Source organism: Guyanagaster necrorhizus (assembly GCF_019112545.1).
Source record: "Guyanagaster necrorhizus MCA 3950 unplaced genomic scaffold BT62scaffold_20, whole genome shotgun sequence".
Classification (NCBI taxonomy): domain Eukaryota; kingdom Fungi; phylum Basidiomycota; class Agaricomycetes; order Agaricales; family Physalacriaceae; genus Guyanagaster; species Guyanagaster necrorhizus.
The window spans coordinates 236,679-262,702 of record NW_025064899.1 but is presented as its reverse complement, the minus strand read 5'-3'; the positions used below and the strand labels follow the sequence as shown (position 1 = coordinate 262,702).

General features: G+C 44.0%; 7 protein-coding genes across 7 annotated transcripts; 4 read left to right on the top strand and 3 right to left on the bottom strand.

Moving 5' to 3' along the window:
- Window positions 1-966: 966 nt before the first annotated feature.
- Window positions 967-2,014, top strand: BT62DRAFT_971657 (uncharacterized protein). Its single transcript, XM_043189033.1, has 8 exons — window positions 967-1,120; window positions 1,171-1,187; window positions 1,244-1,252; window positions 1,305-1,413; window positions 1,468-1,628; window positions 1,683-1,764; window positions 1,813-1,857; window positions 1,904-2,014. Exons 1-8 carry the CDS (start codon window positions 985-987, stop codon window positions 1,948-1,950), a joined length of 606 nt encoding a protein of 201 aa, XP_043037368.1. The 5' UTR covers window positions 967-984; the 3' UTR covers window positions 1,951-2,014.
- A 211-nt stretch (window positions 2,015-2,225) lies between these two features.
- On the top strand, window positions 2,226-5,855 carry BT62DRAFT_934456 (uncharacterized protein). Its single transcript, XM_043186736.1, has 17 exons — window positions 2,226-2,646; window positions 2,697-2,851; window positions 2,907-3,060; window positions 3,118-3,279; window positions 3,339-3,509; window positions 3,562-3,602; window positions 3,648-3,724; window positions 3,773-3,843; window positions 3,895-3,909; window positions 3,967-4,008; window positions 4,071-4,486; window positions 4,541-4,710; window positions 4,762-5,121; window positions 5,172-5,243; window positions 5,302-5,442; window positions 5,500-5,517; window positions 5,574-5,855. Exons 1-17 carry the CDS (start codon window positions 2,497-2,499, stop codon window positions 5,711-5,713), a joined length of 2,355 nt encoding a protein of 784 aa, XP_043037367.1. The 5' UTR covers window positions 2,226-2,496; the 3' UTR covers window positions 5,714-5,855.
- A 214-nt stretch (window positions 5,856-6,069) lies between these two features.
- On the bottom strand, window positions 6,070-7,097 carry BT62DRAFT_1078066 (uncharacterized protein; the record flags this gene model as incomplete). Its single annotated transcript, XM_043179353.1, has 5 exons — window positions 6,745-7,097; window positions 6,622-6,693; window positions 6,327-6,448; window positions 6,163-6,273; window positions 6,070-6,112 (listed from the first exon to the last, which is right to left on the bottom strand). Exons 1-5 carry the CDS (start codon window positions 7,018-7,020, stop codon window positions 6,070-6,072), a joined length of 624 nt encoding a protein of 207 aa, XP_043037366.1. The 5' UTR covers window positions 7,021-7,097.
- A 611-nt stretch (window positions 7,098-7,708) lies between these two features.
- BT62DRAFT_1008542 (uncharacterized protein) lies at window positions 7,709-8,932 on the bottom strand (the record flags this gene model as incomplete). Its single annotated transcript, XM_043177452.1, has 7 exons — window positions 7,709-7,772; window positions 7,834-7,963; window positions 8,037-8,118; window positions 8,298-8,415; window positions 8,439-8,635; window positions 8,700-8,775; window positions 8,829-8,932. The coding sequence occupies 7 exons, from the start codon at window positions 8,930-8,932 to the stop codon at window positions 7,709-7,711; spliced, it is 771 nt and encodes a 256-aa protein (XP_043037365.1).
- Window positions 8,933-10,504: 1,572 nt separating this feature from the next.
- BT62DRAFT_971651 (laccase) lies at window positions 10,505-13,131 on the top strand. The gene is made up of 13 exons (XM_043189032.1): window positions 10,505-10,867; window positions 10,926-10,977; window positions 11,026-11,094; window positions 11,147-11,393; window positions 11,445-11,472; window positions 11,522-11,615; window positions 11,670-12,311; window positions 12,363-12,383; window positions 12,436-12,492; window positions 12,547-12,635; window positions 12,689-12,712; window positions 12,761-12,825; window positions 12,885-13,131. The coding sequence occupies exons 1-13, from the start codon at window positions 10,743-10,745 to the stop codon at window positions 12,935-12,937; spliced, it is 1,566 nt and encodes a 521-aa protein (XP_043037364.1). The 5' UTR covers window positions 10,505-10,742; the 3' UTR covers window positions 12,938-13,131.
- An 874-nt stretch (window positions 13,132-14,005) lies between these two features.
- Window positions 14,006-14,853, bottom strand: BT62DRAFT_921530 (uncharacterized protein; the record flags this gene model as incomplete). The annotated part of the gene is made up of 4 exons (XM_043184314.1): window positions 14,006-14,097; window positions 14,133-14,211; window positions 14,451-14,609; window positions 14,647-14,853. The coding sequence occupies 4 exons, from the start codon at window positions 14,851-14,853 to the stop codon at window positions 14,006-14,008; spliced, it is 537 nt and encodes a 178-aa protein (XP_043037363.1).
- An 887-nt stretch (window positions 14,854-15,740) lies between these two features.
- On the top strand, window positions 15,741-18,315 carry BT62DRAFT_934454 (uncharacterized protein). The gene is made up of 9 exons (XM_043186735.1): window positions 15,741-16,228; window positions 16,278-16,416; window positions 16,472-16,566; window positions 16,621-16,772; window positions 16,824-17,278; window positions 17,331-17,748; window positions 17,794-17,964; window positions 18,019-18,093; window positions 18,150-18,315. Exons 1-9 carry the CDS (start codon window positions 15,784-15,786, stop codon window positions 18,213-18,215), a joined length of 2,016 nt encoding a protein of 671 aa, XP_043037362.1. The 5' UTR covers window positions 15,741-15,783; the 3' UTR covers window positions 18,216-18,315.
- Window positions 18,316-26,024: the final 7,709 nt, after the last annotated feature.

The following is a 26,024-nucleotide window of genomic DNA, read 5'->3' as shown; positions in this document are numbered from 1 at the left end:
TACGTGCTCTGGATTTCAGGATTTTGCCCTTACATAAATGAAGGACCGCCTTGATCTCAGCATGCTCTTCTAGGAATACTTCAGAGAGATCTGATCTCGTTCTGGTCCCTATCAGAATCCGTGCCTCGCGGATTATCCCAAGCGTCATCTTAATCGCCTCACTGGTAATCACTATCACTTCAAGCTTCCCTCAGCTGAGGTGTCTACCTCAACCTATCCGTTCAAAACGAACCATCTGCTTCAATGGGCCCCTCGCGATGGATAGTTGGAATAATTGTCAGAGCTATTATCTGACGGCAATGGAGTAAACTTGAACAAGAACGCTCGCAAGGTTCTATATGAAGAAGAATTGAAACAAAATGGAGAGGAGACAGGGAAGATCACGCATATATAATCTCCCCTTACACAGGCAGGAGGCGCGCAAGTAGGGCGGAGGTAGAATAACAGATGCACTACGGCATACGCGTCTTGTTGATGTATCACATCCGCAGTGGCCTCGAGCACTGCAATAAAGACGAGGCGTTGTATGTAAACGAAGCAAAATACAGTTGAGACATCGTGGTTAGACGCGCTGATTCCGGCCTGGAACAGATGATACAGTTCAAATATGGCCATCTATCTCTCTTCATGGCAGAATACAGATACTAGATGCCCCCAGCAGCCCCCTCGTTCTCGCCAGATTAACTTGAAGTGAAATATCTGCAAACTTTCCCTTCATAAATGCGTTTTAAATAATTCTTGATCTCGGCTTATGTTAAGGGAGAGATAAGCGAACGGCAGGTCCGCGAAAACTTGAAGAAAACTAAAAAATCACAAGAAAAATGCACCGTAAGTATTATCTTTTTTAAAGCGGCGGCTATGTGCGAATCTTAATTTTTGCTTCCTGTCAATGCCAGAAAATGAGTGGCTGACGACATTACGTCATTCATACCTATAGTCGGCCCGGTACCGGCAAATCCAATTCACCTTTAACCGTCATCTCTTATGAACGAAATACCCCAGCAATTCGCCCTCACAGTGGCCTTTGAGCTTGAAATATTCGATAGTACAGGGAGCGCAGTCAAGTTTGGCTCTCTTCTTCCCTCGGATGTGGCGGGGAAAGTTGTCGTGGTTTTCATTAGCTGAGTCAGCTCGCAGCTAGCGTCTCAAGCATCCTGACTTTGGCATCAGGGCACTTTTTCTGTGGAGTACGTGATCATACAATGGTCATTTACATCTTTCATTGATACCGAAATCATTCCAGTCATGCAAGGTACATGAGCCTTCCGTAACCTTCCGTTCGCCCTCATTTCACTTTTGTACAGCAATATGTGGAACAGCTCGCTTCTGTACCAAAAGAATCCCTCGATAAGTCCAACGTTCGAATCATCATAATCGGATGCGGGCACTCTGACGCTATCTCGGTCTACAAAGGTATGTAGCACATCTTGGAATATTCAGAAGTGTTCACAACAACTTCTATGTCAGAATCTACTAAATTTCCGGGCCAGATCTATGCAGACCCAAGTCGGAAATTGTATCATGCCCTCGGTATGAATATAGAAACCCTCGCCGCAACACCGGCTTGGAAAGAGAAACGCAGTTATCTGAAGCTTGGCACGTTCTCCAACGTTGTATCTAGTATCTTCGTAGGTCTATCCCTAAAACTCTTGTATCCTACTTTTGGATTCTATGTATCACAGAAAGGACCACTCCAGACTCCCGGCCTCATCGGCAAACAAGGCAATATATCCCAGCTGGGCGGCGACTTTGTCTTTGGACCAGGTAAAAACCTGCTCTGTTTTTCGTCGATTTTGCTGATGGAGGGTATAGGAAAACATTGTATCTTTGCCTCTCGTATGCAGCATACGGAAGATCGTGAGTACTTCCATATGTTTATAGGCCAATTTTCACGGTGTGATAGATGTCGAGGTCTCGGAATTGATGAAGCATGCTGGCGTTGATTTTTGAACGTGTAATAGTACTAATAGCCTTTCGTTGTATATTCATGAATTGGGCTATCCGCGATTCCGCCGTCGTTTCCTATAAGAGGGTCCCGGCTCGCGTCATAAAACGACGTGTTGCGGTCTTTTGCGAGTCGCATTTGCAGACGTATCGGCAGAGTGAGTCGGGCCGGCGAGCTGCACAGGATCATCGCAAGAACACGTGTTCCATGCTTGACTAATCAGGTACGAACAGTCGCTACTGAAAGAGTATTAATAAAGTTGATCTCGAGCTTTTAGGCTCTCAATTTCCGCTTAGTGGTTTATTCATTACCAGGACTACCCGCTAAACCCTATCCACTTAACCTTTTCCTTCTTGAAAACCACGAACTTGAAAGGACTTCTGTGCTCTGTTGCTGTGTACACAAATGAAGCCGCGTGGTGTCACTCAGGGACGATCGAAACTCTTTGTGCCCTTTCAGTGCAGTGCCGGCATGTTCGACTTTTTCGGCGCTTAACGATTTCTTGTCCACTTCTAGCCATGAACAAACCGACCTCTTCCTCGAAAACAACCATGACACCCTCCGGGAACTCGAACGATGCAACAACAGCTTCCCTCGAGCTCGCAAAGGTTATTGTTGCGGTCGGTGAGATGGTGCCACTGGTTGGTGGGTTCTTCAAGGGCCTTGGTGGAGTTGCTGTAGTCTTCCTAACGAACTTGGAAGTTAGTTGTGTTTCCGTGGCCTTTCTGCACTTCTAACAGTATCTCGGCAGCTATTTCAAAAGAACAAGGAGGACGTGCAGGATCTCGCCAAGGATATCACCGATATCTTGATAATTGTCCGCGACGCCGGTATCAAGATATCTGCCGTACCTGAGGGTGTCACATATATCGAAGATCTTCGAAAAGCTTGCTTAGAGTTCCAGGAGTAGTTATCCTTCCAGCCTTGAGCGAATATCCAGTTCTAATATATATTGGTGCAGGTTTCTGTCCAGTCTCACAACTCAGGTGCGCGACATCGACCGAGGTCGAAGGGGCCCTTGGAAAGGCATAAGACAGTTTATAACTTCACGGAACGTCAAAGGGGAAATCGATGGTCATCGCCAAGCCATGGAAATCGCCAAGTCGAACCTAATGGTTTGCTTTCGCGGTTCAATAGGTTCACTCCGATATTCTGATGGAATACTCTCATAGCTGTCTCTGACATTGAAATCTAATGCATCGATTTCCCAAATAAACCATGGAATCTCCTCTCTTCAAACTTTGCAAACTGACCTTATGACCGTCACACATGATATCCAGCGTGACGTATCTCACATGAGAGCAAATACAAGAAATCTGCTGGTCAACAAGAAGGTTCATTTCATCATATCCTTTGTCCTTCCAGCCCCTACGGCCGATTAATGATCCCCTAGTTCCACAGTCTACTTTACGGCGATATTCAGCTTCGGGAAATAAGGGCCAAAAATGATTTCAGCGAGTTGTACACGAGAAGGACGGGTGAGGTCGTCACGTTCGTGGCGGATGTCTCTACATCGAACAGTGCCATGGTCGTGAAGGAGTATTCTGGAGATCTGGGACTCGTGGTAAGTCCATAAGTGCTCGAATCTCCTGTCGATGAAACTCAGACAAACCAAGGCATGGAGGAAGCAGTTGGAGATTCATAGTCTGGCTGAAAGGTAGGTGGATTGCTTCTTCCTCCTACGGAAATTGACTGGTAAAAGACATCCGAACTTGCGCCAACTATACGGCGTTGTTCAGTCCGGACCTACGCCTTGTCTGATATTCCATGGAAATACCGGTATGGATTTTGAGTGTTCTCACATTGACGTGGCTCATTGGGCTCTAGACGAAATGGCATTGACCGAGTTTCCAAAGCTCTTTGACAAGCGTCTCGAGCTTCTCGCACATTTTGTACTGGTATGATTCATACGAAATTCAGTTGCCGTCCTCAAACTGAACCGTCCACAGACTTATGGATTCCATGTACGTCTCGATCCTTCAGCTATAAACCAGATACCCGTTTGACCAGAAATCCTGCAGAGCGCCTTTATATTCTCACTAACGCATCTTCAAGTAACCTTTGTGAGCAGCGGTCTTCATCTCAGCTCATTCCATAGCCAGCACTGAATGTATCAACATTATAGGGCTTCAAAGACGTGCGCTGTACCATAGATGGGCGTCTCTTATTCGACGACTTACAAGTCTCGCCGATATGGGAAAAGCTTTACTACAACGACCTCGCTGACTTGTTCCGACCGGTTTCACCAGAGATACAGGGTTCCCTCGATTTCTTTGTGCGACACCGGCAGGCGCCTTTGATTGTAAAGGAGCATCTCTTGTCTTACTACGACGTGATTTCCGTGGGGGCATCACTTCATGGGAATGTTTCTTTCCCCCTTGATCATGACACCCTGTTCGGGAAGATCGTTGTAAGCGATACCCTGTCAGGTCGTCACTTCATGATAGATTGCCCTGAGTATGAACCTCTGTCCGTTGGAATCTCCATGTTCCAACATCCGGGAGCTGGGAATCTTCTCGAACTGCCGAATGGCCTGTGGCGGTACGTTCGATTACATCGCTGATGGTGAACCTGCTAAAACGAATCGGGTTACAGATATACGTTGTCGGAAAATATCAGAACTATCGACTTGATTTGCTCCATAAAACTGACAACCCCAGCAAAACGCGAACTTTTCTTCCACTGGTTCTCACAGGGCCCACGAATTTTGGCTCAGATCGGCATGGTTTCCGACGATCCCCTCCCGCAGCTGATCGTTTCTCAAAGTATGTAGCCCTAGTCCCCAAAGCGACTGAGGTCCTCTAAATCTTCTCTAGTTACGCAACGGTATTTTCAAATTTGTGTAGAAGCAGACCCGAAGGTCCATCGGCCGCCCACGAGCGATCTGTACTTATTCATTGGCGCGCCTTTTCCTACCGACAATCAGCAGGTGTGTGTTCCGGATGTTTACCTTTCAAGCGATCCGCATGGTGCCAAACACGGAGAAGAACACGCATCGGATAATGTTTATACGTATTCCGTGGAACATATCGGCCACGACGTGCTGTTACACCCCCCTCTCAGCCTTGACTGCAGCACTCTCCTCCACGAGATTTGTGGTTTTCATCCTATGAGCCTCGACGTCGCAAAATACTTGGATCAATCGGAGTTGAGCATACATCTTATCCAAGACGAAGGTAATGTCGACGACGTTACGTCTAATAACTTATGCTGACACCTCCTTTAGCAATGAAGACGGAAATAACTAAGGGTCTTACCGGATGTTCTTTAATAGCTCAGACCGCAAGCGTTGTGCCAAGTGAGTAGTGCCCACAGCACGCCTGCCTGGATTGTATTAGGCTAATTTCCCTATCAAGGGGAGCAACTCGAAAGATACTCTGACATGCTCGAGGACCTTGAATCAAAATATAATCATGATGCTTCGTCGGGGAGTGATCTATCACATTCAGAACTTCATATCTACGAGCTCGAATCAGATGGAGTTATTATCCCCGAAGGTGAGCGGGAGCGTCACATTTATATGCTACATGAAACTGACGAGACTACATATGCAGATACGTCCGAATCTTCTGGTAAGTACTACTTCTGGATTGATTATCGCATGATGTTCTGACGCTTGCTGTCGCAGCAATCCTTTCGCCGATCTCCCGAATATTTCTTGGAATTTTTATTCTCGGTAGTATTATCGCTGTTCTCGTTGAATCGATACTTATCCGAGTCACCGTACTTATTGGATTCTGTCTTTATGCTTGTGGATATCGTTTCTAACATGTACTTAGTATCGTATCAGAATGCGGACTTGCAAGACGATCTTCTCATTACATGATTTACGTCCCTTGAATGACTGTACAAGCAGTGATCTGAGGAGAAAAGAGTAGGACAATAAAATGACGAGTGGGCTGGCTTCGAGACTGATGAGGGAAATCTCGCTGTGGTACACGATACAGTTTTTCACATAAATGACGGACAGCATAGTATGACATCAACATTCTCTATCTCATACGCGATTCACGTACAAAATGCCTCAGGACCAGCCCGCTTATGATTTCTCTGTTTGCATGTTAATTAGTATCCTTCTGTAACTCTCCCACATACAAAACATATCAACAGCCGGCCTGTACATATTAATCATGTATCTCGGGTTTGTATTCGGCATGCCGCTTGTGACTGGAGACAAAGAATAGCTGTTAGCATGAAATGACCAATAATAAGCTTACTCTGAAGAATCAGTAAGCGACGGTGAGATAGATACAAGGTAATCATCCACTATACCTGAAATTGCGCCTAGAAGCGCGCGAAGTCCAGAAGCATCCGTATCGCTAGCTGTACTACAGATGATCACCACCAATATCGTTATATGAGAAAGGCATGAGCCACTTACTGAATGTATATCCTCCGATCCCCATGTCTACCGAATGTGGTGATAGCCAGCCTCGCGAAGCAGTCCATGAAGTATTCATGACCAGCCTGGGCATCGCCGATGCCTGGCACTCCATCGAATTCCTACAGCCATTTGTGGCACTCATAGAGCATTGACGTGTAGGGAAGTACGAAAAAGAAAGAAACGCGAGATATTTCAGAGAGGTACTTTTTTCTCAAAGACATCGTTCTTGTTGAAGAACAGGATCTGAGAAACTTATTATTAGAGCTTCGAACTGGGACGAATGTGGGCTCACTAAAGGGACGTGCTTGAACAATTGGGAATTATTTATAAACTTCCACTCTCTCATGGCGTTTCCCATGACGTTCTAGAAGCAGCGTAAGGGTATGAAAGGGAGACAGAGGGCTGCCGAAACTACGAAGTGTTCCGGAGAAAGTTGATCGTACGCGATCAAGTCGACGACGAACAGGATACCCTTCAAGGCCGTTAAATCACACGCGTCCTCTTTCCACCGATTGTCCATCTCGACCAAAAGTAACTCTTTCTGTCCGAGATCCAAAGTCACTTCATTGCACACGGAAGGGAGGTCCTCAGTTCCAGCCTTGAAGCTGTCGTTTGTTTCGGTCCCGGAACGAACACTCGTATTTTGCGGAGAGAAGGATGAAACCTGCATGTTCTGAATCATGTAAATCATAGAAAGACGTGGTAGATTGATGAATCGGAAAAAATCTTAATAATGGTCGATTTGCCTGAGCCGGATAAGCCCAGGACGAGGACCTGAGTGGCTTTCTTGCCCTATTTCAATTTCAGAACGTGACAACACGTATCCAAAGCGGAAATGGTTGTTGGTCACTCACATTTAGGTGGAGGAAGGACTCTGGCTAAAAGTGAAAAAAGGTTGCTCATCAGCTACATTTGACTTTACTTAAAGGGACTAAAGTAGTCCCTCTTGTCGAATATCTAATACTGTATGGTTATTGCAAACATGCACCGGACATAAAAGAAGAAAGAACTATCACTAGTCCCAGGATGATAACAACCTTATTCATGCGCTGCATTGTACTCCAAAATTCATGGAAATCATGTTGTAATTCCACAATAACAATGGCCTCAAGACATTAGACCATTGCAAGACATATCCATTCCAACATATGTCAAGGAAACACACAATTATGGAAAACCCAATGCCAGAACCAGCAATCAACATACCGCGCGTTTTCTATAAACATTCGAGTCAGTCGTTGTTCTAGTCAGATAGATAAACGCAATACCAGCGAGTCACGATGGAAATTCTAAAAATGAACATAAAAACAAAAGCTGCCCGTAAGAGCACCGAATGAAGAATCGAGAATATAATGGCGACCGAACTTGATGTTTACACGTTAACGGTCGGACCGAACATCAGCTGGCGGAGAATACGCTTTGCGGACAAATCCAGACAGAGACCTATGCTTACAGACGTATCGATGTGAGCTCAACGTAAGAAAAATTCGCTGCCAAATCAGACATCAAACCGAAATCGGTCATGACATAAACCATTCTTCTTCGCCTGGACTTTTCCAGTGGCTTCGCGTTGATGCCTGCATGACCATCGCGGCAACGTGGGCGATCACTGCGTCTGCGATGGCGAAAACCTCCTAAATGTGTGTACTTGTAATCAGACCGCAGTGCAAGTCATAGCCACATTCCATGAAGTAAATGTTGACTCACTGACAGTGATATCTAGGCGAATGATTTCCGACGACAAGGATGGGCGACAGTGGACACGGACATCATCAATAGCCTTTCTGGGCTAAGGAATCCATCGAGAGGCGGGACCAAGGAAGAGAATTGAGGAAGTAGGAATGGAAGAGTGGATAAATGTCTGCCAGTGTACATGTAGGGATGAGTTTGTGTGATCAGCAAAGTTGCTTGGAGATCACATATCAGCACTGCTCTCTGGGAGGTCGGGCAATATCTATGAGTAAATACGATGGCCTTCGAGCCGGTATAGAGACGAAGATGCACATTGCTGTCCTGTATCCTCGAAGCAGATGACATCCCATGGATGGCGGAATGTGTCGTCGGCAGCGGTGGCGACCGGCTCTCTCTAAACCTTCTGAGCGACACTACCCATTAAGATGGTCGATTTTGACTTTGTGGCATCCGCCGTTCGAGGCTAATGAGCCATTTGAACCGTGAACGACGCCTGCACAAACGGATGCTGGGTCCTTGTGTAGTAGGGTCGGAGTAACGAATATGGTATGTATCATCAAACGGCTTCTATGGCCTGCATTAGCTGGAGGTAATGAGGAGCCTGGGGAACGCATCTTTGTATAGTAGGGCCAAAGAACGGCTGACAAAGGAATCACTACCTCTCCTTCCACTGCATACATTCTGCCATTGAAACGACCCTCCGTTTCCACAACCTTCTACTAGTAGGATCGACAAGCATCCAGATATCGCGGTTCTTTAAACAGAAACGTAGTGGGCAGAGCTCATGAACTTGGTCGTAACGATGACGCTTTGGGGGTCCCAGCACTAATTTCTATCCACGGATACGCAGCATCCTTGGTCTCCTTTTGCGCCTCGTATATGCGGTCGCAAAATTGATGGGCGATGCACATATTGGACCACTAAGTCAACGAGACTGGAACGCCACCACCGCCATCATCAATACTAGCAAGGTAAGGTAACAGATGAGAATACGTGATGTTCCTGCTAGAAACTCACAGCAGGTCAGCATATACTCAAGTTTCGTCCTCTTTTCCTGACACTGTCGATAAAACCAGCGCCGTTGCGGCGTTACTGAAGGAAAATATGCCAAAGAGAGAGTAATGAGGTAGTAATGAAAAGATCACGCTAGGGAGGTGGCAGGGGCTTGCATGGGCTGTCGTGAAAGAAGATCAAGCTCAAAAACAGGTATGATGATTACATAACTTCGGGCCGAACCCCCCTGCCTCTTTCTTCGCGACAACTTCATGACGTCGCCCCTCCGATGGGTTAAACTCTTGTCAAGGCTTTCTCTTTGTTAATTGGGTCCTAAAATATAAAGCCAATGCAATGATTACTATCTGATTATCTCTTGGTGCCCTCCAGGAATGATTAATGACTTGTCGAAAGTACTAGGTATGTACATCTTCGTTCCACTGACTTCTGCTAATATCCTGTTCCAAGAGTTCCAAGGGCTTTCTGACCTATGTATATGGAACATAACACACTTTACGGTGATTACTTTTCAGCCGATCCATATCAATAGCTGTCTGTTGTATATACAGGGACGATATTGCAAATGTTATGGTATTTTTATGTTCCGGCGCGTTTCTTTGGCGGGAAACAGGGAAAGGAGATAACCGGCGTCTTCGAGCGCAAACGTTTCATGTGTTGATGGGCCAGCTATAAAGCACCTCTAGGCTCTGGTTTTATACTCCCTAACTGACTACCGTCTAGCCCTCAGTGGTAGGCGTAATCCCTTTGCACGCCGACATAACCGTATCGTTACAATGACCTAGATGGCACTTCGGAGTTTCAAGTGTTCTATTCTGATATACTAGTATCATGAAACGATGTACGTTATGGCCAGTCATCTAGACGTCAATTATCCATGGTCTAACTCGACGTAGGCAGGTGCATATCATTGGATATGCTACATTCCGTTACCAACCTTGCCCCGCAACGGGGCATAAGCGGTCCTAGTAGGGGCATAAGCGAAAAGCGCTCAATGTCAGGTACAAATCTCGCTTCTTGCAGAAAGCTTAAGTAAAGCCTCAATTGACTAATCTATCACGATTCGTATTCAATAGGGTGAGCATCGCTTTCGGAACCGATTGCTGTGATTATCTTTTTCCACTGATATTAGCAAATAGTGGTACTCCTGTAGCTATCCAAGGACGACAAGGATATCTCTTTTGTAGCAACGAGGAGCATCTGTCTAGCAATGTGCTACCACCACCATTATTGTCGCCGACTCATGGTACCAATTCCCCTTATGAGCGCCAAAACTGCCATTTTATGACGTGAAGTAAGGGCGACTCTTTCATCACCTCATGCCCGTGGACAACGGATCAAGAGCCTATGTTTATCTTATCCAGATCGTGCGTTCCCTTATTATATAGACTGAAATGTTTCATATCATCCATTTCATAAAGTGATTACCCATTTGTACCAGCGCATGCATACAGGTACCCGTCCCTCCCGCTCAACATACTAAAAGCCGGGACGAGACTTTATTGCTGCCTGATCCGTCTTGTACGTGCCGATGCTCGAGGGCGCTATTAGACGCATGAAGACATTTTTTACGGTCGCTCCACAGCTATCGGGAAATACTAATCAACAAGCCAAGTTTTCCGGCAGAGTATAAATGCATTGCAAGGTCATGCTTCTAGAGCACCCGTCTCACAACCCTCTCGCTACTCCATTTCCTTTCCCCTTCTCTTAATGTATATATTTCTCTTGGGTTTTCTTCTGTCGTTCCACTCTGCCAGGTCACTTGAAGTTTTTGGATCCTCTGGCGATCTTCACATCGTTAACAAGGACATCGCGCCAGACGGTGTCACAAGATCGTGAGCAACAAACCGCTTCTCCCATGTAAAATATTATTTCTCATTAAGTTTATTCCAGGACCGTACTTGCAGGTGGAGTCTTTCCAGGTCCCTTGATTTACGGGAACAAGGTAAGAATTCTCCTGATCCATCCGAATAGGCTTTGATATTCTTGACAGGGAGACCAGTTTAGTATCAATGTAATCGACGATTTAACGAACACCACCATGGGTGTCAGCACCAGCGTCGTAAGCGCTAACATGATTGATAATATATTTATCTCATTCCCTATGCTGCTAGCATTGGCACGGTATATCCCAGCACCGAACAAACTACGAGGACGGCACCAGTTTCGTGACGCAATGCCCCATCTCAGCCGGACATTCATTCAAATACGAATTCAGAGTCCCTAAACAAGCTGGAACGTTTTGGTATCACTCCCATATCGGAGTGCAGTACTGTGACGGCCTCAGGGGACCGCTGGTCGTGTATGATGGCCCAAATGGCGTAAACGATCCTCATCGCGCTTTATACGACGTGGATGATGGTATGTTTCTTGCACTGTTATGATGATTTCGGTACTGACATAGTTTTTCAGCAACAACTATAATTACTCTGGCAGACTGGTAATTTTCCGTCGTATGCCTATCGAGCTCTTTCCTGAGGCGAGTTTAGGTACCACGACACCGCTACCCAGATAGCCGAGACTTTGCTCCCTCCGTTGGCCAATTCTACCTTGATCAACGGAATGGGTCGATTCTTTGAGAACGTCAGTGCGGCTATTTTTTAAAACTCGGAACACCCTAACAAGCTATGCTGACAGCCCACGTCCCCTCTCGCCTTGGTCACCGTATGTCCTAACAAGCGCTACCGATTCCGAGTCCTCGCCATCTCTTGCGATCCCAACTTTACTTTTTCAATTGACGGACATAACCTCACTATCATCGAAGCTGACGGTGTCAACACACAGCCGCTGACAGTGAACTCAATTCAGATACTGGCCGCCCAGCGGTATTCCGTCATCTTGGAAGCAAACCAGCTGGTGGATAACTATTGGATCCGTGCCGCGCCCAACGACGCCGGTCCTCAAGGATTCGAAAACGGTATTAATTCCGCGATTCTGCGCTACGAAGGCGCTCCAGACACGGAACCCACGACCTCGATACAGTCAAACGTTATCCCGCTTCTCGAGACCGACCTGCATCCACTGGAATCTCCTAGAGCGCCGGGAAGACCTGTTCCCTATGGCGCTGATGTTGTACTGAATTTCACCCTCGGGTTCGATGGTGGGCTATTCTCCATAAACGGCGTGCAGTTTATTCCTCCGACCGTTCCTGTACTGCTCCAAATCCTTAGTGGTGTTCAGCGCGCCCAGGATCTCCTTCCAAACGGAAGCGTATTCGGTTTGCCGCTGGGAAAGGTGATTGAGATCAATTTCTTTGGGGACCACGCATTGGGGGATCCCGTGAGCCTTTTTTCTCCATGATTTTTTTTACCTATAATCATGATCGTCCAGCATCCCTTCCACCTTCATGGGGTGAGCATATTATATTCTCTTGGCCGTCTGGAGTTGTTGACCAAGTGTTTAGCATACTTTTTATGTAGTGAAAAGTGCTAACAGCGATGTATATAACTTTGTTGACCCGGTTCGTATGGTTACCTCACTGGTTGGTTCGCGGTGCTAATTGGTGTGCTCATAGGTTCGCAGAGACACAACCGGAGTTGTCCAAGGTGGGAAAACGACAATCCGATTCGTGACAGACAATGCGGGACCTTGGTTCTTGCACTGGTATGTACATGTCTGTATGTATCGATCGAACACATGCTAATAAGTAACGCCAGCCATATTGATTTTCACCTTAACGCGTGAGTGTTCTGTCAAGCTAATTCATGGTTTAACTAACATTGGTATAGTGGTCTCGCCGTCGTTCTTGCTGAGGGGATTCCAGATATTAGAACTACAATCGATCCTGTAGCTGGTGAGCTCCAGTTAAATTTCAGATCCATCGTATCCTCGATTCACCCCTCTGTCCTTTAGCTTGGGATGATTTGTGTCCCATCTACAATAGCGTTTTTGCAGAACAACATTAGTACCATACGATCAGTCAGCTCAGTTGATATCTTATCTCAAATTATTTCGCTGGTCAGAGTATACTGTAGCCAGATTCGACCTAGGCAGGAGATTCTGTGGATGAGTCATGCAGGACAAAAAGAGAAATAGCACGGACGAGCATAATTTAGCTTATCATTGGCATCCAAATACATCATCGCAAATGAGATCCAACACTCAGCCATGGTTTCACTCAGTTTTCTAACCTCCCAAATATGAAAGGAAGATCTGAACCATATGGCCCTTAAATGACTGGCCACTATCCAGCTTGTCATCCCAGGAAATAGAGACAATAAACATTGAGGTGGAACGATGGGAAAACGATAGGAAAGTAGATACCTCGTTGTGCGCCGTATGCTGTATGATCATATGTCCTTGACTATCTGCAACAATGGCACCTCTGACTTCCATCTTCATGTTCTCGTAGTGCCGTAGACTCCCTCGAATACTTTGATTTCTCTGAACAGATGATATCAAGATAAGAAGGGTCTTTAGTTTCTAGAGGTTGGGGATCAGTGCGCGAAAGAGTGGTTATGTTAAGGCCACGGTTAACTCACCTTGTTCCAATGTAGTGAGTCCCACTACATAGAAATATTATTACAGCAGAAGATAGATTCTTGAAAGTTTTGAGGTGGCGAGCCTTTCGAATCTGGAGAAAATGCCTGGATGGAGATGTTAGATGGGAAAAGGCCTTAGCCATGATGGACGAGAGAAATAGTACATACGAGAAACTAAAATAGGTTGAAATGGACATTATTGGGGATATTGGTGAGCCGGAGAGGCATGAAAAAAGAAGACGAATGCAGAAGACGAATGCTTACATGCAGTGAGAGAGCGCAAATGCTGCCTGATCACAGCAAAGTCATGGTATGAGCATCAACACCGACCGATGTTGACGTCGAACCACCATACATGACAACTCGAGAAGGAAGGGGCGGAGGGCATGAGACGCGCCATCACTTTCAGCCGATAACCAGAGGGAGGAGAAGATCGAGCGGCAGAGTTCGAGTGGCTACTCGAAGGAAGAGACAGAAAAGAGATAGCGGACTCTATGTCAAGAAGAGGAATTCCGTTGGCAGTGCAACCATGGATGTACCATCAACAAGATCGTTAGAGAACAAATACCCTCTCGACGTCACATCTGGATTGGGTCATCTTATCAAGATGTTCACGTACTGCCACTAAGATTAAGAACTGGCTTCCTGGTCTGTACATTAGTATGACATAAAGCTCGATTTGCGGCCTTTCTTCCATCCTGGAAATGTATCTATGCAGTTATTATATTCCTGGACATGGTCTAGTATGACATTACAACAGACATTCATTGCGTTTTTACAATGTAATACTTTTGAACGGAACTTTGAAGAAGCTTACGAACTCTGAGATATGGTGGATGGAACAAATAAGTCTACGACTCTTGATTCGAAATTATAATTACTCTTGAACATTATAGAGCAAAAAACGCCTCTCGAGAGATGCGAACAACCAACATACCCTTCCTCCTTCCTCCGTCATCCCAAATTTTCCGGCGACCCGTGCCGGCTCCTGAACTTGGCATCCTGCCACTTTGGTTTCGATGTTTATCTGGCTTGCCTTCTCTCTAGAACTTAACAGGGGCGCAATGAGAGAGTTCTTTACAGAATGGTCGGGAGTCTGACATGTTTATATGTCAATCATGGTAGGTACATACCACGTCCATTAGGCTTTCTATAATCTTTCTCTGACCCTCCGGAGTCGGAAGACGCATCAGTGTCACATCCACCTTAGGGCAGGATTCGGGGACATCGCTGTAGCTGGTTGGTAGCTTGCCATTGTAGTTTTGCACCGCTGCATCCGTTTGGCCTGAGAACACCTCGACATGGTTCCATCGTTTTCGCTTTGTGAGGTTTCGGTGCATGAGTGGTGGGTGACTCATTTAGCCTGGCCAGATGTCTGCAAAAATGTTCCCTTCTGCTGGAACCCACATGAAGGATTAATCAAGGGGCCCAACGGCCTGGTTAGCCTGCAATATTCTCATCAGTGACCACCATTTGCACTTAGAGCTGCTGCCATCATCTCTTTGCCTTTGTCTTCTCCTTATCAGTTTATCTGTCAATGATGGATGGTCCAGATCCTTCTATGCTACCCGTTTGCCCTTAGTTCAGGTTCTCACAATGAACCTCGAGAACGACGTTGAGTCGTGATAGGACTATAATGCCCGAACCGTCAATAAAAGAGTATGTTCAGCGTAAATTGCCTCGACGATACGTATCGAGAACAGATTCGATTCCTGTGGGTATCGTAAACGTTCATCGGTCCATTGAATTCACCAATATGTTCTATGGGTCCCCAAATGGAGTGAACTCCAACATTCGCCATTATACTCAGACTATGATCATGGTGTGTCACTTATACTCATGTGTCCAACCTTCTATCAACTCTTAGACCTTACGGATGGGCTCGGTCTTGCGACCTGCCACGAGACCGACGATCGTTTCCTCATCCAGTGAATATCGTTCTGTTGGTCGCTCACCAGGCTTGAACGCCAACATTCATCGCCATACGTGGACTATAGTCATGGTATGTCATTTTTGCTTCTGGCTCCAGCCTTCTATTTGTTCACAGACAGGTTCGGTCTCACAACCGTGCCCTAGTCCACTGAATATTCGATACTATTTCAAGCGGTCCTGGCTATTGTGAGGCTCCATGATTTGACTGAGAAGCGAATCTTGGGCGCCTATTTCCAGGGTGATGATGATATATGCCTAACACCGCGGGGCCAATTCAACAACGTGCTAGCCACGATAAAATCTCGCATCGATGTGCAGCATCCCTCACCACGATCACCATGCAGACCCTCATCGACAGCCTCGAACGGTCATTCTCTGAGCTCTCTACAAAGGACGATAAGAAATCGGCGTTCTTGTCTGCCTTGGAAAAGATCGACACCGATTCGAAGGGATCCCTACTTCAGCTTTCGGCCCGCCCCGGTACACCGAAGAACGGCACACCTGTAGAAGATATAAACGAATGGACAGATTTCGAACGCTTAATCGCACGTCATGGGCTCCAAGATGAAATGATTGACATTGCAAGGGCGATATACAGTCAAAGTCGTTTAAAATTCGGGACCAAGATGCCGCCCCCCCTGAGCCGTCTCGGTTGCGCGAATTATGTCGTCTCAAGATCCCAATGTTGCCCCAGGGATGGAATTTTGACCTGTTACGGGTGTTTTCTCGTTCGATATTGCTCGAAAGAGTGTCAATTGGCGCACTGGAGATTCCACAAGAAAGGTAGCCTCCCATAATCTACCTTGGAGAAGCAAAACTGACATCGTTTTAGATTGCAGAAACCCATTGAAATTGGTGTCGTGGTCGCCGGCGTGGATCAGAGAGAACAGGATGCCAGCGTTCGTTTACAGTGACGACGTATCGCCTACGGATATTTCGACGCAATCTACATTTGGAATGGGCATGATTCTGCGAGTTGCTCTCGGGTGGTGTCACACTGTCTGAATACTGATCCTATATTACTAGGTGGGGGAACATCGAGGCGATCGATATCATCAACCCAAAGCATAACGAGGGTGCGGACGACTTGCGGACCCGAGATCTATCGTTGGCCTTCGTAGGTGCGCGCTGGGATCGTTGCTGTCGCTCTGTCCCCGTCTGACTTATAACCGTAGCCTCGGGTGATCTGCGAAACGTCGTAAGGACTGTCAATAAGTTACCAGAGGATTATTCCGGGTCAATTAAAATCGTACTCAATGACCACAATCCTATGGTCGTGTGCCGTAACCTCATGATTCTCTCTATCCTTGGTATCATCGCAGATGTTGTGAGTAAGGATTATGTCGCCTAGCTATCATTCATTAATTTCTTGTTGTAGGAGGAAGCGGCCGAACATGCGCTTCACCTCTGGTACTCCGTTTTCCAGCCTCTGTCTTACGAGACGCGCATCCTTCCACATCTTTACGAGTCCGATGCCCTCAGAAACATCGATGGGACATCCGCTCGGCTGACACCTTCTACTACCATGCACACCAAACTCTCCTCCGATACCGCCAATTTTCTTGTCCATCAAATCCGTTCGACTTTGGATCCTGTTTCCATCAATACCGCCTTAAACAATATAATGAACGCGCCAGAGCGGACTGATTATCGTGATAGGTATTATGAGGCCATCAGGCCTTCTCATAGGGTTGCATTCGAAAGATGGCGATCGTTCGGGCTTGTTCTACCTTTTGGAGCGGCGAACGCTCATATGGCTCTCCCAAACAAATGGCTCTTCATAGATGGCCATCTCATGGTCAATGATAGTGCCAATCCGTTTGAAGGATGGGAGTAAGCATTTGAGTCTACATTCACGCTAATATCCATGCTCACCCTGACTTAGCATGGACGAGATATTCAAAGCGGGAAAAGATCACGGCACGACAGAAGACGACTTGATGGGTTGTCTGTTCTTCTATGTCAAAGACCAGCTCGTCGAGTTCTCCAAGCGACTTCGTCGATTCAAAGTACAGATCTATTCCTTCAATCAAGACGCTAGAGACCTTCCGAGAACTCTGAAAATCCATGCGTCATTCCCAAAAAGCTTCGACCGCATCGAGGTTTCAAATATCGTGGACAAAAATTACGTCGGCATGTCCGTTCTCTCGGACTGGGGACCCATGCTCAACAAATCTAATCCTCACGCGGCCATCATCGGCCTGTTCATGAATTGGCCGGCTTGGAAAGAAGCAGGGAATGCCCTGTGTTCTTCCACAGCTACTAGTCGCGCGTTAGAGAAGATGGCCTCTTGTCCATATGCGGTACGCATTGATTTCATCCATATTTAAGTTCTAACTTCCCGCTAGGGACTTTGTCAGAGCCGTTCCCCCGAGAAAGCGATGGGCGTGATGCGCAGCCTGAATCTGTTTCATGATACATCTCGTGGTTTCGAGGAGTACTTGAAATCTGAGAGGGAGATTGTGATCGCTCGAAAGGTAGGGCTTCAACGTCGGCGCATCCACAAAATTGTGCCACATGTATGAGTTTCTCGCCTGTCTAATGTTATCTATGTTTGACTTTCCTTCATCCAGCGCTGCTATGCGAAGCTTGGTATGGTACAAAGCGAACTCCCAGGCATTGATTCGGCACGATGTTGGTATAAAATGGTGAGTCTTTGATGTTGTTCATGACATTTTCGTTGGCCTTAATGTTATCTATTCAGGCTTCTCTCAGTGGTATGACATACTACGAGCGCTATGTTGAATGGGGATTAATGGGGTTACAGTGATAGTATCTATATGACATAATGAGCTGGACTATCCTAAGATATTAAAATCGGCTCGTGTATCATAGAATCAAAGATCTTAGGATAAATAAACACAGTGCAGAGGCAGCTTAACTCTACAAGACTTTTTGTCCTGGATATTTTCAAGCTATTTTTCTACATAAAGAGAACTTGATGATAAACTAGTAATGATTCTAAACTTCCATGATAAGGATAAACACAGAACCTCATAAGAGTCTGGTTTTATCAGGCAACCTCAGCAATCTAGGTGTCAGTGATGTGAGTGTGTTTTTGGTGCACTTCTGTATGGTTGATAGCACCTTCAGTGCAAGTTATACACTGCAACTTTTCAGTCTGCAATGTTGTACTCTTGGTGAATACAACAATTCAGTGTAGAAGAGTCAGAAGGAATCTCAGCTATCAGGATGAGAAGACAATTAGTATCACTCTTCTATCAAAAATTCTTCTACAAATAAGGAAAAACCAGAGATGGCTTGAGGACAGATACTCTGGTTCTGGTTATATAGTCTGAGAACTGTAGAGGCTATTGGGAATTATCCAAAGGTGCACAAATATTAGTAAGGTAGTTCATGTTAGGATTCTAAAAATAACGAGCTAAAAATATGCAAATGATACTGAACTTGGTAGAGTTTCAGCTTGAAACTTGGCAAATGTGATGGGCTGAGAATACAGTTGAGGTCAGTAATAAATGATTAAGACTGTACTAGTTGGTGAAAGGTAATGCAAGTAGTTCATAAAAACAAACTGACAAGTGAGGGCACAGCAACATGTATACTGAAGCATTGTACAGCTTCAATGATATGCAGATTGGGAAAACCAGAGTGAAATCAGTTCTTATTTCTGTACTATGTCTGTTAATACTTGGAGTTGGCCAGAAAACATAAGCAAGGGCTGTTCATTCTTACAGTTTCTTGGGATCTAGTTTTTATATCTAAGTCCATAAATAAAATCTACTATAGAATATGGTCCTTTAGTAGGACTGTAAGGCCTTGGCTGAGTAAACTACTGATGAGCATATGAAAACAGTGGTTCATTTAACACTGCTGACTGTCCATATTATCACCTTTGTATGGTCAGACACATAAAACCATGATCAGACATTGGTAAAAGAGCCTGCTATGAGACTGCAGAATGTGGGATCTGTCTATTTTCTGGTAGATAACTGTGAAGATATCAGTGTTGTAGAAGTCTTAGCATTTAAACAGCCTTAGTTGATAGCTGGGCAAGTCTGGTTTTATTAACCAGCCTGTTGCTCTAAGTTTAGGGCTTGATGATGTCTATTAGGATCTTGCACCATCTTCATTTAGTGTGACTATACTATATCACTGAATTGGTTAGGATCATCAATGAGCATGCCTGGATATGCTATGTAGTGCTAGTCAGATGTATATCTGAATAGGAGAGTAGAAAACAGTTTTAGGCATATAAAACTGGGTAGTGAATAGCATGAGTATTCTCCAGGTTTATGAAAGGCAACTCATACATATATCTGTTACTGACCTATCTCTACTATGGGTATGAGTTTTGTGCAGGTCAGACAGATATACAGAGGTCAGATGGGTTTGCAGGTAAATATTATTCAATTTTGTATGGAGCTACATGTACAATGTGGCTGACCCTATTATATCTTATCCTATTCCTCAGAAATCATCATCCACATGACACTCACTTTCTGACAAATCTGAGAGGAGTGAGACATCATAGATGTCAGTACTATGAATGAACCCATAAAGGCTCCATTTACCTGAGTACATAAATGCATGTGATGTCTGAGCTGAACATGCACTCAACAAAAGTCACTATCAGGATACATCAGCTATAATATTAACTAGAATATATTATGCAACACACTAGAGATAGAAAGATAATCTAACACCATTCTTGAGAGGTATGAGTATATGCTCTGCTTCTCCTTTCACTGCATCAGAGGTTTGTCTGTAATCTCTGTGTCAGTGGAAAGATAGCAATCCAAGTCATCTTATAGATCAGCATGCTTGGACTGCTTTATGTTGCTTAGATTATCAAAGATATTATCTGATGAATGAGTCTGTAGCTGTCACTGTTCAATGAGTATACACAGGTAGAGGAAGGACATACCTGTGTGCTATCCTGAGAATGGCAATGATCTTGATCATGTTCATATCATGGACATGTGACTGTGAAATTGGTATTTAGATTGCTCTTCCTTCTTTTCTTCTCTTCAGTCATTTTTATTATTTGTCCAAGACTGGAGGAGATTAATTAATAGCTTATTGACATGTATGTAACATGTTCACCCATGTAATTTTATGAGTTCTAACAATAGAACCACTTAGTTATATTAAGAATAATATTTTAAGACTAATACATGGTAGAGTGCATACTATTATGGCAGAGATACACTAAAGGATCAATTAAACATGAAGTATATAGCCTAGACTTAGCATAGCACCTTGTATTTGCGATATAGGAGATCTTAGTATTTAACATGCCAAGTGTTGCACTACTGAACCTTTGAAACCTGAATTTATTAAAGAGATTGATTCATTATTGATTAATGTTCATGATTTATGATATGTTACTCTTGTTTATCTGACAGTTAACAAGAGATACATCATATTGAAAAGAAAGATACTAAGTCCAAATATCCTACAGAGGATCAGCTGAAGAAATATAGTTCTCTTACTAATAATTATTATCTGAGATAAAATAACATTGTATGATAACAATGAGACTGTCACTATTTGCTAGAAAGGTAGTGTAGCATTACTATTAATTCTGTGGTGATGAGTCTGCCAGCACTGTATGCTCATAATTTCATGAATCTAACTGGATCCAAAAGAATTTTCACTATAACTTGCCAGCTATCTTGACTTGTCATTCTCATCTCAAAACTTCACCACAGAACTTTGCTACAGCTTGCTAGCTGATCTCCTGGAAGTTAGATACTTTAGCTAACTTTTAAGAAATCTCAAAAGTTTGCTACAAGTTACTGTTATCTCTTAATTTGTCAGTTACCTTTTGAAACTAGCTAACTTTTGGTAATAGAACTTCACTAGACCTTTTTAGCTATCTTTTACTTGCTATCATCAAAACTTTGACCACCTACTAGTGTACAACAGGAGAGAACTTTGAACATTCATGGTTAGAATTTTCTCTTTCTCTAAAAGCTTGCAATCAGAGCTTTTCTCTTTTACATCAAACAAAACTCACAGCTAGAGCTTCTATTCATCTATTCTTCACTTACACTCAGTGCAAAACACTCCAGAACCTTGCTTGCTACTAGGCTCTCTTTTTCATGTGTTATCAAAGTATTTTTACAAAAACTTCACTTAACACAACTTTGCTTACACATAGAGCAACTCTTGCAGAGCAGCACTCTTCTCACAACCAGAGAAGTACCTTTGCACACTTTCTTTGCTAGAGCTAATAAAAAGTTTGCTACTAGAATCCTACTTGCCTCATTAAAGAACACAGTTTTCTTTACTTGCATATAGAGCTTCATCTTTTTTTGCTCATCCATAGAGCAACCATTTTTATTAGACCCAAATGTTATACAAGTCAAACTTGTGATAAACCAGTGCTGTATCATGTTTGTACAGTCACACTAGAGTCCATCTGTTGTGTTCTACTCATTGTGAGGATCAAGGCTTTTGCAAGCAGGCTCAAGAGTGAATGGTGTAGAATAAACTTTAGCTTGAAGCTGGAGCTACTACAGTCAGAGCTTTGCTACTTATATACATTTTGGTCTGTGATAAATACAGTTGCCTCTATTATGGCTTTCCATAAGTTGGAACTAAAGAGTGTGTTGTAAGTATGTGAAACAATATAATTTATGTATTGTTGAGATATCTGTCACAAGTTGCAGTACAATGGTGCAAGTCATCTGTTGTGGGCATGGTTACCAGTCCAGCCAGATAGATAATGGATAAGTGCCTGTGATTAGATAGGCACATGATAAAATAAAATAAGTGGAAAAATTGTAACAACTCTTCTCACAACTAGAAAAGTATCTTTGCACACTTTTTTCACTAGGGCTAACAAAAAGATTGCTACTAAAGCCTTACTTGCCTCATCAAAGAACACAGTTTTATTTGCTTGCATATAGAGCAACCAGTTTTTTCACTTGCATGTAGACCATCTTTTTGTGCTCATCTATGAAGCAACTGTTTTCCTCACTGATCTATAGAGCCACTACAGATCTTTAGTTGCATATAGAGCAACAGCATAATAGTTTGCAACTAGAAGAACTAAAGCTATATTACCTTGACTAGATTTTACAGCACACCTAGGCAGCCTCATTTCTTATTTCATCCCATATTGCCTCTTTGTTTCCTACTGGGAGAGGATAGCAAAGTACTCTTATAGATTCTGCACTACTAACAGAATCAAACTACTTGAGGTTTTTTCTGCTACTCTCACAGGATGAATTAGTCACTGCACAGAGGTGCATGACTAGACTCATATAGATCAGCTTTTAGATTCTGTGTTGATTAGCACTTGTTCTTAGGTTTTATATTTGCTATCCACAGGAGTCTCTAGATTTATCAATGGGGCCAATTGGAAGCCATCTCAGATGTGACATGAGAGACTAGATCTCAGTAAATGAAATATAATAACAGGATGATATGCTCCAGATTCAGGTGCTGAGTAAAAATCCAAATACTTATCACTATAGATTGCATGACATGCATATAATTGGAGTCCAGATCATAGTAATACTATATCCAGTAATTATATTTTACATAGTTAGCAGTGGATGTAGACAAAGAGCTTTCAGAACTCTGCAGTTGCAATGCTAGCCTGAGAAGCAAACATTTAAAACTAAAGAACTCTGTTTGGAGCTTTGAGCAAGAGAATCATTAGACTCAAGCATCATGTGAACCAATTACATATGATAAGTGATCACTACCTTGCACTTCAAGTAAAGCGATCAAGTCCACTGATATGTAATTAGAACAGTGTGTCACAAGGCCTGAGGAATCAGCTCAAGGGTAGAATGAAGTGGAATAAACTTTAGCTCAAAGCTGGAGATCACCAGCAAGAGTGAGTGGTCTTAAATACTGTATAAGGTTTGCTAATAATATTACAGCTAATTGTGTGTTTCTGAGTCTATTGGGCCTATTGTCCTAGGGCATCATTACCATACATAAAAGGCTGATTGGGCATTGTTGGGCAATGCTGTTGCATTGAAAGACAATAATGGACTTGGCTAGTTGTGATGACTAAGCTTTGTCTCAGTCTTAAGCACTTGTTCTAGTGCTCTGACTAAGCATAAATAGAGGTTAGGTCAAGAAAAAGGAAGAAAATCATAATATTACCCCCTCTTTAAGACCATCATCCCAATGGCTTAATTTAGAGATAATTCATAGTCCCATATAGTATCATTAGCATTCATTAGTTTTTCATTTACTCACTGGTTGGATTCAGGGCCATAGCTCTTCCAGCTGATCAGATAATCAATGGTAGTCATTGTTCTGCCCCCTTTTGCCCTAACTTTTTGGAGTTTGTGATTTAGGACCTGGTTGATTTCATAATGTTCTTCATTGTTGATCAGGTCAGGAGGAGGTGGTCATGGTCATTCCTGGTTGGAGAATGCCAGTGCAATGTAGGAAGTCAGCAATGTTTCATTAAAGACATTGTGAACCTTCCAATCAGGGGGTAATCACAGCTTGTAAGTGCTGACCCCTATCTTGGAGATTATTGAGAAGGGGCCAGTGCATTTGTCTGCCAACTTGTGTTTGGAGCATGGTAGGTGAAGGCTGGTGGTGTCCAGCCAGACCTTATCATTTAGGGAATGTGTGTGTGCAGTGTGGTGGTGTTTGTTATAATGCTGTATCATTATAGCTGCAGCCTGCTCAAGAGCAGCTTTGTTTTCTGAGTGGATTTTTGCCATGGCAGTAGCAAAGTCTGTGGATGCAGGAGTTGTGGTGTGGTGGCATTCGGTTTGGGTGATGTTTGGGTGACAGCCATGATTGACAAAGAATGGCATTTTCTCTGTTGCTGAGTGGACCTGGTTATTGTGCTGGAAAGCAGTGAGAGCAAGCCATTCCACTCAGTCATCTTGTTGATAGTTGATAAATAACTGAAGGTATTTTTCCACTTCTTGATTTGTGCATTCCATTTGTCCATCAGTCTGAAGATGGTATGCTGTTGATGCATTTCATTTAATGCTTAGGAGATGGTAGAGATCATCCAGAAATTTGGATATGAATTGCAGTCCCCTGTCAGAGATGACCACTTGAGGCATGCCATGTTTGGTGTAAACCTTGTTGTGCAGGATTTTTGCCCACCCCTCAGAGGTCAATTCCATTGAACAGGTGATCAGAATGATTGTTTTTGAGAATCAATTGACTATGATGAGGATTGCATCATAGCTGTTACAATCTGGGAGCCTAGTGATCATGTTGACCAAAATGTGGGTCCATGGTGATGATGAAATCTCATTTGGATGAAGCGGCATGGCCTGTGCCTGTGTTGATGATTTTCCTCATTGGCAGACTTTGCATGCTTTGATATATGCAGTGATGTCCTTGTCCATCTTAGGCCACCAGTACTCCCACAGTATCAGTTCCTTGGTTTTGGCAATGCCAGGGTGACTGGCAGTTGCATCGTCATGACAGGTGGCAATGATTTCACCACATAAACATTGGTCATGGAGAATATAGATCTGCCTATCATAGCAAATAAGCCCCCCTTCTTTTGTCATTCCTTGTTCATGATTGAGGGATGGGGCCACTTGTTGGTCCCATTTGTGATTGTCTTAGATCATGCTCTTGATGTGTTCATGGATTTTCTTCTCTGTTGGCATTATCATGGCCCTGAAATGTTTGGGCTGTAGCAATATCACTCCTTCATTATCATTTCCTCCCTGGTCATGATCTGCTCTTCAGCTGAGGAGGTCAGCTTTCTTGTTTGCTGTGCATGCCTTGTGATGGAGCATGTACTGGTATTGACTGAGTTCTGTGACCCATCTGGCTTGCCAGCAGTTCAATTTCTGAGGTTGTCAAAAATACTGAAGGTTCTGATGATCCATCCAGATCTCAAAAACTTCTATGGCTCTGATCAGATAATGTTGCCACTCCTCCAGTGCAAGCATGATAGCAAGCAACTCCTTGTCATAGATTTTATAGTTTCACTTGGTGATGGTGAGCACTTTGGAGAGGAATGCAATGGGGTGCCATTTCCCATCTTGTTCCTGGGAGAGTATGGCTCCAACAGCTCCTTCACTGGAGTCAGCTTTGACTTGGAATTTCCCCTCCTGGATGGAGACAGCAAGTATGATGTCCTCTGCTAGCCATCATTTGAGGTCGTCAAAGGTGGCTTGCTGGGAATGTCCCCAAGTCCAAGGGGCATTGCTGGTCAACTGCATCATTGGTCAGATGATCTTGCTATAATCTCAGATAAAACATTGGTAGAAGTTTGTGAATCCAAGAAATGACTGTAATTCCTTCTTTTTGACTGGTTCTGGCCACTCCAATACCCCTGCTACCTTGACAGGATCCATCCAAATACTTTCTTCACTGATAATGACTCTGAGGTACTCAGTCTTGAGTACTTCAAATTCATATGTCTCTGCTTTGAGGAATAGCTTATGTTTCCTTATGAGAGCTAGTACTTGTCATACCAGCTTTCTATGTTCCTCCTTTGTCTTTGACATGATCAGGATGTTGTTGAGGTAAATGGTGACCTTTCTGGTGGAGATGAGATCCTTGAAGATGTCATTCATCATCCATTGGAACATTGCCAGGGAATTAGTGTTAAGCCCAAGCGTCACGTGGACTGATACACGTGATAAACAGATGTTCCTTC

What these genes read in the sequence shown, in the direction of transcription:
- BT62DRAFT_971657 (XM_043189033.1), top strand. Translation starts at nt 985, where the DNA reads ATGAACGAAATACCCCAGCAATTCGCCCTCACAGTGGCCTTTGAGCTT. An exon ending in ACGTTGTATCTAGTATCTTC is followed by an intron (nt 1,629 to 1,682) that starts GTAGGTCTATCC and finishes TATGTATCACAG; the next exon opens with AAAGGACCACTCCAGACTCC. An exon ending in TATGCAGCATACGGAAGATC is followed by an intron (nt 1,858 to 1,903) that starts GTGAGTACTTCC and finishes ACGGTGTGATAG; the next exon opens with ATGTCGAGGTCTCGGAATTG.
- BT62DRAFT_934456 (XM_043186736.1), top strand. Translation starts at nt 2,497, where the DNA reads ATGACACCCTCCGGGAACTCGAACGATGCAACAACAGCTTCCCTCGAG. An exon ending in CGCATCTTCAAGTAACCTTT is followed by an intron (nt 4,009 to 4,070) that starts GTGAGCAGCGGT and finishes TCAACATTATAG; the next exon opens with GGCTTCAAAGACGTGCGCTG. An exon ending in GACCGCAAGCGTTGTGCCAA is followed by an intron (nt 5,244 to 5,301) that starts GTGAGTAGTGCC and finishes TTCCCTATCAAG; the next exon opens with GGGAGCAACTCGAAAGATAC.
- BT62DRAFT_971651 (XM_043189032.1), top strand. Translation starts at nt 10,743, where the DNA reads ATGTATATATTTCTCTTGGGTTTTCTTCTGTCGTTCCACTCTGCCAGG. An exon ending in CCTTGATTTACGGGAACAAG is followed by an intron (nt 10,978 to 11,025) that starts GTAAGAATTCTC and finishes TATTCTTGACAG; the next exon opens with GGAGACCAGTTTAGTATCAA. An exon ending in ACCACGCATTGGGGGATCCC is followed by an intron (nt 12,312 to 12,362) that starts GTGAGCCTTTTT and finishes ATGATCGTCCAG; the next exon opens with CATCCCTTCCACCTTCATGG.
- BT62DRAFT_934454 (XM_043186735.1), top strand. Translation starts at nt 15,784, where the DNA reads ATGCAGACCCTCATCGACAGCCTCGAACGGTCATTCTCTGAGCTCTCT. An exon ending in TGGCCTCTTGTCCATATGCG is followed by an intron (nt 17,749 to 17,793) that starts GTACGCATTGAT and finishes ACTTCCCGCTAG; the next exon opens with GGACTTTGTCAGAGCCGTTC. An exon ending in CACGATGTTGGTATAAAATG is followed by an intron (nt 18,094 to 18,149) that starts GTGAGTCTTTGA and finishes TTATCTATTCAG; the next exon opens with GCTTCTCTCAGTGGTATGAC.